At 32.3% G+C, this 17440-nt stretch overlaps 2 protein-coding genes, 1 long non-coding RNA gene and 1 other non-coding gene across 6 annotated transcripts in view; 2 read left to right on the plus strand and 2 right to left on the minus strand.

Moving 5' to 3' along the window:
* LOC111051786 (cyclic AMP-dependent transcription factor ATF-2-like) overlaps positions 1-7785 on the plus strand; it is a 64885-nt gene extending 57100 nt beyond the window's left edge. For all 3 annotated transcript variants that reach the window (XM_039432721.1, XM_039432723.1, XM_039432722.1), the window contains 3 exons: positions 617-744; positions 6018-6211; positions 7198-7785. In XM_039432721.1, coding sequence (XP_039288655.1) covers positions 617-744; positions 6018-6211; positions 7198-7532 — 657 coding nt within the window. In that variant the 3' untranslated portion in view covers positions 7533-7785. The remainder of the gene's footprint in view (positions 1-616; positions 745-6017; positions 6212-7197) is intronic.
* A 1332-nt stretch (positions 7786-9117) lies between these two features.
* LOC120352408 lies at positions 9118-10218 on the minus strand. The gene is made up of 2 exons (XR_005571829.1): positions 9631-10218; positions 9118-9201 (listed from the first exon to the last, which is right to left on the minus strand). It is a non-coding gene; the product is annotated as an uncharacterized LOC120352408 (long non-coding RNA).
* On the minus strand, positions 9707-9790 carry Trnal-cag. The gene has a single exon. It is a non-coding gene; the product is annotated as a tRNA-Leu (tRNA).
* Positions 10219-13137: 2919 nt separating the features above from the next.
* On the plus strand, positions 13138-16340 carry LOC120352409. The gene is made up of 5 exons (XM_039432730.1): positions 13138-13327; positions 13616-13780; positions 14277-14446; positions 14900-15064; positions 15769-16340. Exons 1-4 carry the CDS (start codon positions 13241-13243, stop codon positions 14961-14963), a joined length of 486 nt encoding a protein of 161 aa, XP_039288664.1. The 5' UTR covers positions 13138-13240; the 3' UTR covers positions 14964-15064; positions 15769-16340.
* The last annotated feature ends 1100 nt before the right edge of the window (positions 16341-17440 follow it).

A 17440-nucleotide genomic window follows, 5' to 3' on the forward strand; every position in this document is an offset into this window, starting at 1 on the left:
TTATACTCTTCTTCTCTTCTCAGTATGTGCCGCCAGCTCTATGGATTCTCGCACATTATATTTCCCTTACAGTGTCTGGGATATTGTAGTGATCCTTGATTCTCATTTGAGAAAATGGCGATGAGCTGCAAAGATAATAATTATCTACCAATAATAAATGGTAATACCTATAAAAAAGGTTAGGAATTTTTACTGTGAAATGCAGTGATTAAACTTCAACAGAGTTAATAATTGTCATCAAATACATGTTTTGTATATTATTATCTTAATAGTTTGGAATACTTTTGAGATCTCATTATTTTCAAATAAAAGATCTCAGCATTACGAAATTCCAAAAATGAAAATCTTTGTATCTATGTCTTTGTATCTATCTAAATTCATAATTTTGTATTTTTCACATGGATTTGTTTCCTCATCCTTAATTTTTGATGTATCACTGATTAGTTGTATCTTATCCTGCTTAAATTAGAATGGATCATGTTGTCAATATCATGATCCACCCAACCTACCAAATTTATTGCAATTTGTTTTCCAATTCCAAAAACATCATAACATAAAACATTAATAATGTTTTTTGCTAATTGCTTATTTTTGCAATCTCATTTACTTTTTTCAGGTATTGATTCCACCTTTAAGTAAAACTCCAGTTTTACCGGTGAAGAGAAAAATACAGCCTGAATCAAATCAGGTACAAAATTATGTGGATGCAAATGACGATAAAAAAGATAAATTAGAGAAAAACAGGTATTTTATTGGTTTGATTTATGATTAAAAAGTTAGGAAGTGGATTGAAATTTTACAATTTTCAAATGATTCAAATATTCAGTACTTAGTAAATATTAATACAAATATTGAGTATTTTTTAAATACCGTACTCAGTACTTGAAACTACTTTACAGTGAAATCAATATTAGTCCAGGCGCTGGCTTACATTGAGCATACATGAGAGAGGCAGAGAATTTGACTTCGGATTATTGTTAGGGGGTCTTTAGTGTATATGAAACTCGATGTCGTCACGTCCCAGGGTGGTCGACAGCTTGAGGGGGAGGGGGGTAAGTTGTAAAAAACGCGCGTTTATAAAATCGCCTGTCCTGCAGTTACTATTCATAGTACAGCTTTTAATTTTTTCTCAATATTATGTACACATAACTGGCTTTCAATGTGGTCCTATACATTTTTGCGATAAACCACATAGTTTTTCCGTAAAAAAATAAAATATCTCGAAAAATTTATTTTTTTATTATGGACTTTTTGTTATTTCTCGAATATTCAAGTAATTAGCCGACTTAGAGGAAAAGGCTCTTAATAAACGTTGTAGGCCGTTTCTTGCTGAATCCAATGATATATATAGTTTGGGGGTTACGATCATAGATGCGGCGGTGGGAGGGGGATAAGTAGCACTGTTACGCTGCGGCGCGGTCCTCCCCCATGATTAATGCGCGTAATGGCCTGCCTATCGCATCGCTCCTACTAGTCTATGCATTCAAATTATGTATTTCAGGAACGCTTTCTTATGTATTTTCGGTCGCTGAACACGATTTTTCAACTCTCAAGCCTTAATAATTGATAATTCTCATCATAATATACTAATTATGGTCAAAATTACAAACTTCATGTCATTATCATTATTTATGATTACATTGTAATGATAAACCATCCTGTTAGGAACCCCAATGTGTTTCTCAGTCGATAAAAAACTGATATTCCATTAAGAGAGAATAATTATTCGATTTAGTTCAATGATCACTTTGGAATTGCGAAAGTAAAGTAATGGAGTAAGTTAAACAAATAATATAGGCTACCCCATATGGAGCACCGTGTAACAGGAGTAAAATATTTTCTTAAAATTTACAGTTGAAGCACAAATAATGCCGATTACCCCCATGTGATATGACTATATATTTGATTACAAAGGAAATACAACTCTATAGCTGCGTTTACACCAAAGTTATTAAGGAGATGTTAATATAACTTAATCTTTATAGATTCTATTAGATTGAACATAACTTATCATACATTTTATGATGGACATATGTGTTTGTAAGTTCCGTTCAATCTAATAGAATCTGTAAAGATTAAGTTATTAACATTTTGTTAATAACTTTGGTGTAAACGCCGCTTTATCAACTGACTTCTGCAACTTATATCTACGAATAGATACTTTTCATCTTGCTGAGTTTGTCTGATTGTCTTGGGGTGGTACTTGAGTGAAAGTGGAATGGGAGATATCTTTGTTGAATTTGTAATATTTGGAGAGAATACTGTTGGAAATCTATTGAGGGGAGATCAGTATAATTAAGGTGTGAGAGCAAGCAATCAATTCTATGAAACAACTACAAGGACTCATGAACGGTTCAAATATGAGAGATTGTCAAAGTATATTTGAAAGAAGTCAGGAGCTATTTGTAGAATTTTTTAGAATCAAAATCAATGAGTACTTGAAATTTATGACTGATTATTGTAACATAGTTTAAATTATCTTAAATTGTATTCATGATTAAAAGGAAGGACTCTGGTATTGCACATAGAAACTGTACGAGAAAAGATCCCATCTTCAAAGCTCAATCACACAAACTATGTTATAAAGTCTGTGTTATATCTAGAAAATATAAAAAATACCCATAGAAGTAGAAAATAATTTCCAATAAGGAAACATTAAATCGATACAGTCAATGCATTGACTCTCTGTCAAATGAAACCTTGAAAATTTAATAAATGTGACAACCGATCATGCTTTGGAGCATTTTTTCATTCAATCACACAAACTATGTTATAAAGTCTGTGTTATATCTAGAAAATATAAAAAAAATACCCATAGAAGTAGAAAATAATTTCCAATAAGGAAACATTAAATCGATACAGTCAATGCATTGACTCTCTGTCAAATGAAACCTTGAAAATTTAATAAATGTGACAACCGATCATGCTTTGGAGCAAACCCTCATTCGATCATCCAAAACTGAGTGATTGGAATAGCTAGTTCTTCAAAGGTTTTCCTAAAATGGCTGCTACTATATAAATAAATCTTCCATCAAAGATATTCTGTTCAAGTATGTTGACATCATTATGGATATCACTGGAGATTGTGAAGAAAGTCATCTAATGAAGTAAAACAAGAATAAGAGAGATGAGAATGATTTCCAGAAGCATAATCTTCTCAAGAGAACATAACATTTTTCTTCAAGACTCTGATGGACAACAGAATCTGCATAATGTTATCAATGGTCTGGAAGCAAGTGAAGAAGTGTGTGATTTTCTTTTGGACGTTTAGAAAAAATAGTTATTCGGTCTCCAACGATTTTTATCTGAACATAGTTGTGGCAAATTGTAAAAGTGTATTCTCACCTATAAAAAGAAACAGAGTTCTTTCATTCTCCACGATGCAATCAAACAAAAATCCTAGTCTTAGTTAATTCTAGAACAAAAAGATCTGATCTCTGTATTTTTACTAGGTAGCTGTTTAAAGATGATTCAGCATTGAAGTTTTAGTGCAGCATGCATTTCTACAATAACCGCAATCTCTGTCAACATCTGATGGATATTTGAAAAAAAAAACTCTTAATCTCACTTGGCCCATGAACTTGCAAGTGAAACTAGTTGTGGATTTGACTAAATCCCTGAATATCGTTGACAAATTCGCATAATGATGACATGGCTCTCCTGAATTCAACTCCTACTTCACTTTTCAAAACTTCAATACGCTTCAAGATTATGGAAACTTTGTGATGAGAAGAGTTATGAAAATTCTCAATAAAGATGGACAGGTGGACATAGCTTTTCATGTCTATGGTCTAAAATTAAACAAAGGTAGTGAACATATTAGAAGCAGCAGAGTAAAAGAATCACTCCAATAATATGCTCTCCAAACCATCGAGACTTGATTTCTAAATCTGTGGCAGAGATTTATTAATGTGACATGCAAGAATCTATAAAGGAATAATCCATACGTTAGCTACGTGCAGGAATACATATATTTATTCATTCATTTGTGCATAAAATTACAAATCATATAAATATGTTTGGGAAAGAATAACAAGCATGGCCCAAAACTATTCGAATCCCAAATTTTGATACTGAATAACTTGTTACCATTTCAAAACAGTCTGAACGGGAATATCATAATGGATGATAATACTGTTAGAAATAATATGAATGAATATTTGAATTTTCATTTCATTTTGATTTGACACATATCTATTATTATATTGGATATAATTTCTCAAAAGTTCACGACAAACTGAAGATTCACGAAAGATTAACATTTTCATACTAAACATAATCATTATGATAATGAATGGATGATGAATTCCATTTCCACCATGAAGAACTAAGAAATTCCACAAATATTTCTTGGAAATTAACTGACCACTATATCAAGTAAGCGTGGCCAGTGTGCAATTAATAATATTATAATTTAGCCTGCAGCGCATCACAATAAATTAATTTGAGATAAAAACAATAGAACATAAACATATATGAATATTATCTTTATTCTATCCTAATATATTTCTTGAAACCCAAGTTTCGTTTATTTCAAACAGTCATTTCTTAGTTTCCTTGCAGAAAGAGATGAAGTTTGTAATTTTGACCATAATTAGTATATTATGATGAGAATTATCAATTATTAAGGCTTGAGAGTTGAAAAATCGTGTTCAGCGACCGAAAATACATAATATAGCGTTCCTGAAATACATAATTTGAATGCAAAGACTAGTAGGAGCGATGCGATAGGCAGGCCATTACGCGCATTAATCATGGGGGAGGACCGCGCCGCAGCGTAACAGTGCTACTTATCCCCCTCCCACCGCCGCATCTATGATCGTAACCCCCAAACTATATATATCATTGGATTCAGCAAGAAACGGCCTACAACGTTTAATGGCAGCATTTTCCTCTAAGTCGGCTAATTACTTGAATATTCGAGAAATAACAAAAAGTCCATAATAAAAAATACATTTTTCGAGATATTTTATTTTTTTACGGAAAAACTATGTGGTTTATCGCAAAAATGTATAGGACCACATTGAAAGCCAGTTATGTGTATATAATATTGAGAAAAAATTGAAAGCTGTACTATGAATAGTAACTACAGGACAGGCGATTTTATAAACGCGCGTTTTTTACAACTCACCCCCCTCCCCCCCAAGCTGTCGACCACCCTGGGACGTGACGACATCGAGTTTCATATACACTAAAGACCCCCTAACAATAATCCGAAGTCAAATTCTTTGCCTCTCTCATGTATGCTCAATGTAAGCCAGCGCCTGGACTTTATCCAGCCATGATTAATTTTACAATATTTATTGAAATAAATGTAATTCATGTAAGATATAAAGTTTTCAAGAGACTGTTATGTCGATAAGGAATGATAGATAAGATCTTGTGAAAGATAAATTCTCATAAGTATATTTATTTATCATTGGTATTTCACAGTAATTATGAAGTCATTATCTATTATTATTGGGAATGAATGAGTCTACGATATCAAATAATTTTAGTTTCATGTTTCTATCCCTAATTCTTGCGTATTATTTAATATCCTTATCCATGTGTAGTTTCAATTACAGTGTTGATAACAGCGTTCATATTCATGTGTTCATTTTATAAATCACAAAAATACGGTATTCATATCCACACATTGGGATATTATCCATCAATTCTCAACCATCATCAAAATGATTACACTAATTGAAGCATCCTATCCACAAACTTTATGTCCTGGACTTGAACCTGGGGCTAATTACAATGTAAATATAATAATCTTGAGGTGTGTAGAACTTGTTACACAAAGTGTGAGGTTAGTAACATTTAAAACTTTCCTTGAGTGACCTACGGTCATAAATGAATAAACTCCCAAAACATAATTGTATTTGAATAACGAAGATATTTGTTCAGTATTATTGTATGAGTGGGAATAAAAAAACAGGCGAAATTTTTTAGGCTAGTTACAACAATAGGTTAATTCACTATTATTATGATCATGATTAGTATATGTTTTAAATCATTATATATTTCAGAGCATCAGCAATGCGGTGTCGAGCCAAAAGAAAAAAGATGATGGAAGAAATGCAGAATAGATGCAGCAATCTAGAATCGGTCAATCAGAAACTTCAATCGGTTATTTCGAATTTGAGATCAGAAATCGCTCAACTTCAGACATTATTGTTGGCTCATAGAAATTGTCCTGTGACTGATGCCATGGTTCAAGAAGGTAATTTTCTGTTTCTGTTTTTTCGTCGGTGCGGTATTTCCAATATGCCTATTTTTTTGAACGTCATGGTTGTATTTTTTCTCTTGTAGAAAATTGATTTGTGTATGTTAGGAAAATTGAATATGTTTTCGTCTTGTTTGAAATCGTTATTAATTTATTATACAATTAATCATTAAATGCACTTCAGTAGACAATAATATAGAACTCTCAATGGGTGCGTGGAAGATTTTTATAAATGGGAAAGTATGAAAATTACCACATCAGAGCATTAGTAAATTTGAAAACATTCTACTACAGGCTCGTATTGGATTAAGCTAGGCTGGTCGACAGTGAAACACCACACAGCAAAATAATTACTATTATTTAATACTAAAATTGATTGTTAATAACCTTTAAATCAATCAAATTATCACTTTTTCAGATCCAATAATCAATTTTTAATCAAATAATATAACTTTTTTCAGATCGAATTAAATTTTTTCTATTGCCCAATGAACAATAATGTTGAGTGTAGTTTATTTTTACTGTATTTTTTATTATAGAGATATCTTAATATAATCCTTAATATATTCAACGTTTATTTTGTTATGAAGTTATTCTTATTTCGATATTATAATAGGAAATAGGGACGTATATTGAATGGAAAAAATGCTTTAAATGATCCATACCCTTCATTTCTTCATTTCAATCAACAGGTATATAATTAATCTATATTAATGAATAAGCGGTTGTGACAATCTTCAAAACTTTTATTTTCCTCGCATAGTTTGCGTTTGCTCAGACTTATGTTATCAAATCATTGGTATTTGAAAGGCGAACAATAAATTCTTTACATCTATGTGTGACTACCAATAGCATTTTCACTTTTACTTGTCAAAACGTCTACCGCAGAAAATACCTTTGATACCTCAGACCTTGGACTACTAACTTAAAATAATATTATACAGCAGGTATCTGTCAATAACAAAGAATATTGTCTGTTTCAGGAACTGTAGAAAAGTCAGAAAAAGTTATAACGTTCTCGCTGCCATCAGTTGTTCCCCCCGATGAGAAGTTGCAAGCTGCCGTCGAAAAGACAAAGCTGACCATCAGGATGGTGGATGGTCCCGCAGGAGGGACAGTTGTGAATAGTAGTCGAATTATCTCGAGTTCAAGCTCAGTGCCGCTCTTGAATGCTGGCCCTCTTGACACTACTAAAAATGTGTTAATTTTGCCCAAGGGCCCTTCCACCAACTACAGTATTGTAGATGGCAGTAAATCTGTGGCCACCAATGTTATACAGATTAATCCTAACATTACAGAAAGAAATAATGTAAGGTAACCAAATATTCTACCTCATTTTATATTATTTCTGACTATTCAATTGATATTGAATGAACATTTGTACTGTACAGTATTTCTGTTATTGAAGACAATACTCTGAGTTCTGTGAATTTATCTCTAGTAACTACTATTGTAGCCGTAGTATTTGTAAGAATTTTTATCATAGTTAAACTTTTATTGTAATTATGGTGTATTGACAGAGATTTTGTATATGATATCAATATTTTTTTAAAACTTGTTTCTATAACAATCGTGAAATGTATTTATTTCTCTATACCTTCTCAACTCTCCATTCTCAAAAAAATATCTATTCAGTCCAAGTATAATAGTATAATCAGTCTAACTATAAGTAAGTATCTGTAATAGAAAAACATTATAAATCATGGACTGGTAAAGCCTACTGTAGTGGCTTTTTCCTGTGGTGTATTTTTATTATTGTTTATCGTAGAGTATTTTTAATGTAAATAAAAATATAAATCTCAGTACCCTTTCAAACATGTTGTGACAAAATAGTTTGAAAGTGTACTGAGATTTATATTAAAAGTGGCCCTAAAGAAAAAAGACAGTACTCTTAATGTTTTGTTTTAACAATTTACTACGAACACAATAGTATACCAGGATGAAAATAACAGTTTGTTTATATTCAAAATATTAACAAATAACAGAAGAGTACAATACTGGCAGGTATTTTCCTTTATTTAAAATACGCAAGAGAGTAACCTTTGGTTGTATTTTTGAGTTGAAAAACTTATATCTATTAAATGATTTTATATAACGGAAGCAATGGTGAGACGAATTGGACAATGAAAATGAACGAATTGCACAATGATGCGATGACGTCATTTTACGGCGCTTAAATTTAGCAGACTGGCAACAGTGCCTGTCTTTGAAACCAGACTTACAACCGTGCATTCATCTGACTGAAAGTCTGCTTCAATGATTTCTGTGAATATGATACAGGGCCTATGTAGGCTATAGCATGATGATGGATGGAAATGTGTCATGTTCCCAGTTAGAAATTGAAGAAAACTTAAAAAGAGTAGGCCTTATAATAAATAAAATTATTATGCACTGCAAAATTCAATTCACTACAGATCGATTAGCGATCCACGTTTTAACATAAATATAATGTGTGTCATCGAAATGTGTTGAAGTCTCTGGAAATGATAGTAATACATTCCATTCCTCTTTTGACTATTTTTAACTGCACTACAGTTAAATTTTTGAATAATTGTAGTTATTAAAAACTAAATAGACTACTCACGTGTAGATCGCTTTCGGATTTTTATAGGCTATCCTTTTTCAACACTCTGAAATGGTTGTGAAAATTTCAGCTTTATCTTCAACTTAAATATTGTTCTTTTATTTTTCTTGGCCTAATAGAACTAGGCCTACTCTTCTACTTCAAAACACACTGATAAAATAGAATAGAATGACTTCTTTTTTTGACGTGGCGAAGTTTGGACAGTATGTCCACTCTATATACAACTTACTGTAACCAAGTCGTTAGCAAAAAAAAAAAAAACAATACAAAATATGCAGAGGTAATACAAAAAATTTAAGCAAGAAATGACAATAAAATGTAATTAATAAGAGAGTTTAATATTGAATAATAGAAGTTAAAAAATACCGGTAAGTGTTCTTCAATAAATTCAATCACTTCACTGCTGAAAGAAAAATAAAAAAATAAATTGAAACAAATGAATAGACAGGCTACCGAAGAAAATTAATACAGTAAGAATTAAAATCAAAGATGAATTGTTGATTTCAGGTGTATTATAGTGAATATGAATATGAGGAAAAACTGTGTAGGCCTAACAGTAGGCTATATTTAATACGTGGGAAAGAGAATAAAGAAAAGTGGGAAAACAGATAGCAAATAAGAAGATTTTAGATAGGAAAAGTTTTGAAAAGAAAGAGGATAAGATAAGTAACATTACTGAATCAATACATATTTTTGAGAATTGAAATAGATAGAGAATTGCAATCCAATATCTTTTGTATAGGCTACAGATGACACACGGCTTTCTCAATTTCAACCGTTGAAATGGATAAAATTGAAAAAGAATCCGGAACTTCAAAATAAAGATTATTACCCATCAAAAAAGCAAGAATAATATTAGTATATTTTGTTAATCAACGATATGCTTAATCATGTCGGCCAAAAAATTTTGTCAGAAGTGGGATTCGAACCCACGCCCACAGAAGTGGACTGCGACCTGAACGCAGCGCCTTAGACCGCTCGGCCATCCTGACAGTTGATGTAATGAGCTCAAATTTATATCCATGAGTTAGTATGTTGCTTGTGAGGCAGTGAAGAGTTGAAAATTTCGTCTGACTTATTCGTTTCTTCAATGATTCATAATACATAATTTAGAATTTTCATCAATTGTTACGAATTGTTATTTCCACATTAATTTATATAAAACACTACAATATTAATTACATCCAAAGACCATGAAGGCTTTTTCATTGCAACTTGTCTGGACACATGATAAATGAAAAAAATTGATTCTACGTCATAGAGTTCGAACGTTGTTAAATGTTTTTGAATATATACCCGCAAACAGAGCCATCTTGAGGTTATTATGATAGCTTTTGATTAACATGGATATTGCTATACTTGTCAACCGAATATTATATATCAATTATGAAAATGTATTATTAAATCATTGAAATATAGATTTTTGTTGTTGGTTATCCATATTATTTTCACTATTATTATTACTATCGTATTTTAATATAATGTAAACTTTATTTTAATAAAGTAAATAAACACTCACATTCTTTGGTGTGGCGATGACCGTTTCATGCAGGTATTGCATATTTTAAGTCTAACAGTAACAGTTACTTTAAGTTAAAAAAAAAAAACACTCACATTCTTTGGTGTGGCGACGACCGTTTCGTGCTGGTATTGCAAATTTTCAAGCCCAACAGTAACAGTTACTATAGTGAGGTCCACATTATAATGGCAGTGTGTGATTTGCAATGGTGTTGCTATCCTTGTCTATCATACAACAAAGCAGATGGCGCTACCTCTTTCACACTTTGCAATGATGCCACACCGTTTATCAACAACGTAGAAATTCAACTAATTGACAAAATATTTGATCTCAATCATGAAAATTTATCATTTTACCATGAAAAAAATATATTTTCTTGACAAATAAAATATGATTAACAATTTTCAGCAATAATGAACAATTGAATTCATCAGATGTACCAGTATCAGCTGTTTGAGTGGCAAGGCTGAGATCTGGCAACCCTTTTCTCCTATCTTCCTACACTGCCATTATAACCTGGACCTCACTATAGTATTATATCAGATATAATATATATCAGCTATCTTCTACAGAAGGCAGAGATAACACAGAGAATCTGCAACGCTGTGGCCTATTTCTTCACTGACATAATTTGGACCTCCTCACAAAATATTATTAAGGTTCACGTTAACCCTTGGTGTGTATACCATCTGATATATCTGACAGACACACATTTTTGAATGAGTATTATGATCGATCTGTGTAGGATACTAATCCCTCCCTTTCAGTACCTTTTCTTTTACTCTCCCTTAATTCATTATGACCGTTAGTTGAATGACAGACCCAGTGGAGTGACAATCAGTATCCATCAGACACTGCATGCACTCATATTATACTATTATAGCATATTTAGATCTCATGAGGTACATCAGCAAGGATCTGTTTTGAACTTTTCCTCTTGAATGAGTTTATCCTTTTCTGCATTGTCTGGTTAGTTGATATTCTCATAAGTTTTCAAGGATTCTCTGGTAGTTGGCTTCAATCATAATATGAATATATATTGTTACAGATTTTCACTCTACAAAGCCTAGTTTTTGTAGATTCTTAAACTATATAATTAGCAAGTTATTGGCCTAATTGCGCTTCATTACTCAGAACTAAATACTGTAGATGAAAACAATTGACTCACTAAAATAACAGATATCAACTCTACTACAGGAAATAATTTTATTAACTGATAAGTCTTCAGATGGCAGATATAAAGATTAATTACTTATAACTAAGTTATCTAATATTCACAATTCATTAAGACAGTATGTAACACTATCACCTGTATTTTATAACAGGACTCTGTCTGTATCACAGTTCATTATATCACTTATCTTTACCACTATACGGTATCACGTGCTCACGTATCCTTATCACTGTCCTGTATCTCGTATCTTGATGCAACTGTCACAACAATAATAATTATTAATAATATTATAATTAAAAATTAATTAATTTATTATTAATAATATATTTAATTATATTAAATATATTCAATTCAATTAATTAAATTAATTATTATTAATATTATAATATAATAATTATTATTAATAATAATAATTATCGCTGTGGCTTCGCGTTCCGGTAAACATTTGCACATGTGCGGCAACTGCTATTTACATGTGCATTGTGGTGTTGGTGGTTTTTGGTCACATCGTTTCAATGTTTCAATCATGAAGTTTACATCCTTCCAGGATTTGAAAAATATAGTAGTGGAAAAGAAAAGAAATTAAAGGATGAGCTTGTATAAATTATGAATTGAACAACAAATAATGTACTCATGGTGGTGTGATGAAAAGTAAGTCCAAGAGACATAGACCAAAAAAAGTAAGTTTAAGGAAAAAGCTATGTGAAGAGCCTTTAAACGAATCATCTTAGACCTAAGCTATTTATTACCTAAACTCACGATTTTTTTTGGTGGGGTGTGGGTGGGTTCTGTACCCGAAACCCCAAAGGATAGATTAGGAACCAACTTCAGAAGTGATACTTTCAGTTTCATTTTTCAGCTGCTCTAATATCATATTATGCTCTATTCAGCTATGCTACACTATACATCCGCATATATACGCACTAAGCTTACCTTGTCTAAATATAGCAATCTAATGCATATATGGATTTATATAATTATATAGGCATAAAATGTTGTATTTAGACAAGGTAAGCTCCGGTAATGAGTGCTGCTGAGACAGTTTGTTGGCGCATGCGCAAACGAAGTCATAACTTTACCGGAACGCAAACTGGAGCTACGGTTACCGGTTACTGTAACTGTAGCCACTGCGAATAATTATTATCACTCACTACAGATTACAGTACACTAGATAACTATTACGATACTGTCACTATACAATTATCACTATCAATTATAACTATTGATAGTTATACAATTATCATTAAATAATTATCATTATTTTCCTACTGATTGCTCTAGGCAAGCGATCCCTCTATTTTTTTAACTTTTTCTTAATAACTCTATATTTCTGTACCCCAGAGGTCAACTATCGTAAGTGCAAATTTTGTGATTTTCAGGTTATGAGTGTTCCTGGTTAATCAAAATGCGTATTTTTCAGTGGTAAAGTATCGTATCTGTAGCTGTTCTTATTCCCGAGATAAGCAGTGTGACACTATTGTATATGATAAAGTAGCATAGAAGTAAACTGTTGTAGGTGATGATACTATAGCCTACCTCACAAGGTTTGTAAACGCTTGTGTATCGTATGTGAGCATACGATAGTCTACCTCACAGTTTGTAAACGCTTGTGTGTACGTATGCTCACATTTTCACATATAATACTTTACCTCTGTAAGGTTGGCAGGCAGTGAGGCAGCGTCGTTGATCGTTGTGTGATGACTACAATTGAACTCAGCGTGTTGTTAATGATTATTTCTTTAATTAATCATGTTTCGAATAGAGGAAAGTGAGCTTAAGAGTTCCAGAGAGATTCGAGCTTTCAAGCTAATGAAACTTGGCTTAGCAAAAGCACAGGTGAGTCAAAATAACATTTTATTCTATCATTAGTTGTAACGTGTTTATAGGTTAGAAAGATATTAGTATCAGCCTATTTATTAATTATACAGGCCATAAATATTCTAGATTAGGGAATGTTTTGTTCGATTTGTGGCATTTGAGTTATTATAATACTCTTCTACACATCCATTGTAACTAACTGAAACTGGAAACATTATTATTATTTCTTTGAAAAACATGAGACTTGTAAACTATGAGACTTGTTACAGAAACGTTTTCAAAAATCACGTTTGTTTTTAATTACAGGATGATAGTAGCTCAACAAATCTGGCTTATGAATCTGAAAATTCAAACTATGGAGTGCAACTGACTGATAATGACGAGTTTCTAAATACCACAGCAGAACCACAACAATTCATTGATGATGGACTTCCGAATGATACAGGACATTATGGAGATGAACCAAGTAAGGTAACTATTTGCTTTTAAAGTTTAATAAGGCTTCAGTAATAAAAATAATTATTATTATTAATAATTTTTCATAATAAAAATTTGTTAATTAAGTTAATAATAATTCGTAATGTTTGATACCATGAAACACTCTTGGTAGATTCTTGGACAGGTTTTGATTTGAACAGTAATAACTGTAAAAGAAAACAATTCATGTCATGGAAAATGAATTATACCCAACCATGCCATCAATGCTGGTAATAACCTACAATGCAATAATGTAGGCCTACTGTATTGTATTACAACTTACTCTAAAATCATTAACTCACGCAAGGCCTTGATCAATCCAGAAAATTAATTATTCATAAAATTTTATAGCATGTCCAGTAAAGAAAACTTTGAAAATATGCAATAATTCCAGTGTTTGATTTTTATGTGGCTGGTTTGATAACATTGTAATAATTTTGTTAACTTTCATAGGAACTATTTACAAAATCACGTTTGTCTTTAATTACAGGATGATAGTAACTCAACGAATCTGGCTTATGAATCTGAAAAGTCAAACTATGGAGTACAACTGACTGATAATGACGAGTTTCCAAATACCTCAGCAGAACGACAACAATTCATTGAAGATGGACTTCCAATTGATACGGTACAGGATACTATGGGGATGAACCAACAGAGGTAACTATTAAATTTGTACTTTTGAAGTTTAATTGGGCTCCAGTAAAAAAAAAAATAATAATGTTTGATACCATGAAAAACTTGGTAGATTCTTTGACAGGTTTTGGATTTGAACAGAAATAACTGTAAAATAAAACAATTCATATCATGGAAAATGAATTGAACCCAACCATGCGCCATCAATGCTGGTAATAACCTACAATGCAATAATGTAGGCCTACTGTAGGCTATTGTATTACAACTTACCCTAAAATCATTAACTTACCAAAGGCCTTGATCAATCCAGAAAATTAATTATTCATAAAATTTTATAGCATGTCCAGTAAAGAAAACTTGGAAAATATGTAATAATTCCAGTGTTTGATTTTTATGTGGCTGGTTTGATAACATTGTAATAATTTTGTCAACTTTCACAGAAACTATTTAAAAAATCACGTTTGTCTTTAATTTCAGGATGGTAGTAACTCAACGAATCTGGCTTATGAATCTAAAAAGTCAAACTATGGAGTACAACTGACTGATAATGCCGAGTTTCCAAATACCTCAGCAGAACGACAACAATTCATTGAAGATGGACTTCCAATTGATACAGGACACTATGGGGATGAACCAACAGAGGTAACTATTAAATTTGTACTTTTGAAGTTTAATTGGGCTTCAGTAATTTATATATGATTTCATGAAAGGCTAGGGGATTCCTTGACAGGTTTTGGAATTTATAGAAAAAGGATTACTTTGAAAGAGAACAATCTTGGATGGGTGACCAGTATTTGGCCAAGTACACTTTGGCGAGGTGGAACCTACCCGTAGGGGTCTCCCCACCATTAAGCATTTTTTTTTTTTATAATCAATGTTTTTTATCAAAACTAGACTTCAAATTCCAAAAAAAAATCGTGTAGCAGTCTTTAAAACATTTTGCAGTGGAAAATAAGAAAGCATGTATTATTCTTGATTTGTCAAATAAAACAATATTTTTTGCTGAGGGTGATGCCCACTTGAGCTCTAGGCTTGTGCATAGGTAATGAGAGGGGTGATGATGAGATATGATAACTACTTTACAGGCAGTCGTGAGTGGCCATTTTGTGGTCAAAATCCTCTCTGTTAACTGGGAATTTATTGATTATCAGACCAGTACTTATTGCATTTGGCTGCGGACCACTCCAATTGTTACAACTACACTATGAATTATTATTTTTTGTAAACAAAGTGTTATAATAAGGTTAAGAGTCTATTGTAATGATTTGTATAATTCATTGATGAATATCAATAATTCACTGATAAATTCTTGTAGCCTAACTCCCATGTTTTTGTTTAATTTTCAGGTTGCAAGTAGTGATGATGAGCTTCCTATTGAATATGACTCTGACAAAGATCCAGAATATGTAGTGAGTGATGACCAGATTTCTATTTCATCCATTCAAAGTGAAACAGCAGCTGCCGAAGAAGAAGAAGAAGAAGAAGAAGCTGAAGAAGAAAATGCTGATACTGAAAATGAAAAGAAGAAAACTCGCAAACGTGTAAGAAAACCAGACAAATGGAAGTGCAATATACGGAAGAAGAGAAAAAACTGTGGAGAAGAATACATATCAAAGAGTGGAAAAACAGTTGCTGCTAAGAAGATGAAACCAGCTTGCCGTACTTCATGTAAAAAGAAATGCACAGAAAACATTTCAGAAGCAGACAGACACTGCATTTACAAAAATTATTGGCGACAAGAAAACAATAACGACTTCAGAAGACAGTTTGTTGCAAATAATGTTTGTAGTGTGCCTGTTGCTCGAAGAGTCGTTGAAACACTTGATAGACCACGAAGAAATTCAACATTTCACTATTTCTTTGAGATAAGAAATAATAAAATTCAAGTGTGTAAAACATTTTTTCTAAATACGCTAGTTATTTCAGAATGACTGTTAAAACAGCTTTAAGGAAAAAAACAGACAGTGGAATAGTATCACCTGACAAGAGAGGGAGAAAGCCACCTCCAAATAAATTGGACAGTGATATAAGAGAGTCAGTAAGAATTCACATAAGGTCTTTTCCTGTAATGGGAAGCCATTACAGCAGAGAACGAACTGCTAAACATTACTTAGGAAATGAACTGAATATTAGAAAAATGTATTTGTTGTACATTGACTATTGTAAGGATAAAAACGTGGAAGAAAATATGATAGCAAAAGAGTGGCTTTACAATACTATCTTCAACACAGAATTTAATTTATCATTTAAGCAACCAGCAAATGACACATGTGATACATGTGATGCATTTTTAACTCAATTAAAAAATTGCAAGGGTCAAGATGAAGATGTACTTAATATACAAAAAAATTATGACTTGCATCTGAAGGAAGCCAAACGTCGATATGCTATTAAGAAGGAAGATAAAGTTGCTTCAAAAGAAAGCAACTCCAAAAAAATCTGTGTCATGATTGACTTACAAAAGTGTCTGCCAACGCCCTATCTGACAAATTCGCAGGCTTTCTACTTGAGAAAGCTGTGGACATTAAACTTGACAATTCTTAATGCCACAACTGATAAGAGTCATTGCGCGATGTGGGATGAAACAATTGGTGGTCGTGGAGGCTGCGAGGTAGCCTTGTGCATTTTAAAATGGGCCTTGACAATGTAAATAATGAAACTACAGAGGAACTGACACTATGGTCCGACAACTGCGCAGGGCAAAATAGAAATTTTGTGCTAATCGCTTGTTATGTATGGCTACTACGTCTTTTGCCAAATTCAAAAGTAATCAATCACAAATTCCTTCTCAAAGGGCACACGCATATGAAAGTGAATGGTGTGCACTCCGTGATTGAGAGAGCAAAAAAAAGATTAGGAAATTCAATGATGATGATACCCTGGGATTGGCAGCAGTTTGTGAGGCAATGCCGTTTCAGGGATGTGATTGATGTCTACAATATGACATTGGACGATTTCAAAAATTTTAAAAAGCTGTATGAGTCTTCGTCTTCACCACTGATAAATAGGAAGAAAAAT

This window comes from Nilaparvata lugens, chromosome 7, assembly GCF_014356525.2.
Source record: "Nilaparvata lugens isolate BPH chromosome 7, ASM1435652v1, whole genome shotgun sequence".
Classification (NCBI taxonomy): domain Eukaryota; kingdom Metazoa; phylum Arthropoda; class Insecta; order Hemiptera; family Delphacidae; genus Nilaparvata; species Nilaparvata lugens.

What these genes read in the sequence shown, in the direction of transcription:
- LOC120352409 (XM_039432730.1), top strand. Translation starts at nt 13,241, where the DNA reads ATGTTTCGAATAGAGGAAAGTGAGCTTAAGAGTTCCAGAGAGATTCGA. An exon ending in ATGGAGATGAACCAAGTAAG is followed by an intron (nt 13,781 to 14,276) that starts GTAACTATTTGC and finishes CTTTAATTACAG; the next exon opens with GATGATAGTAACTCAACGAA. An exon ending in ATGGGGATGAACCAACAGAG is followed by an intron (nt 14,447 to 14,899) that starts GTAACTATTAAA and finishes CTTTAATTTCAG; the next exon opens with GATGGTAGTAACTCAACGAA.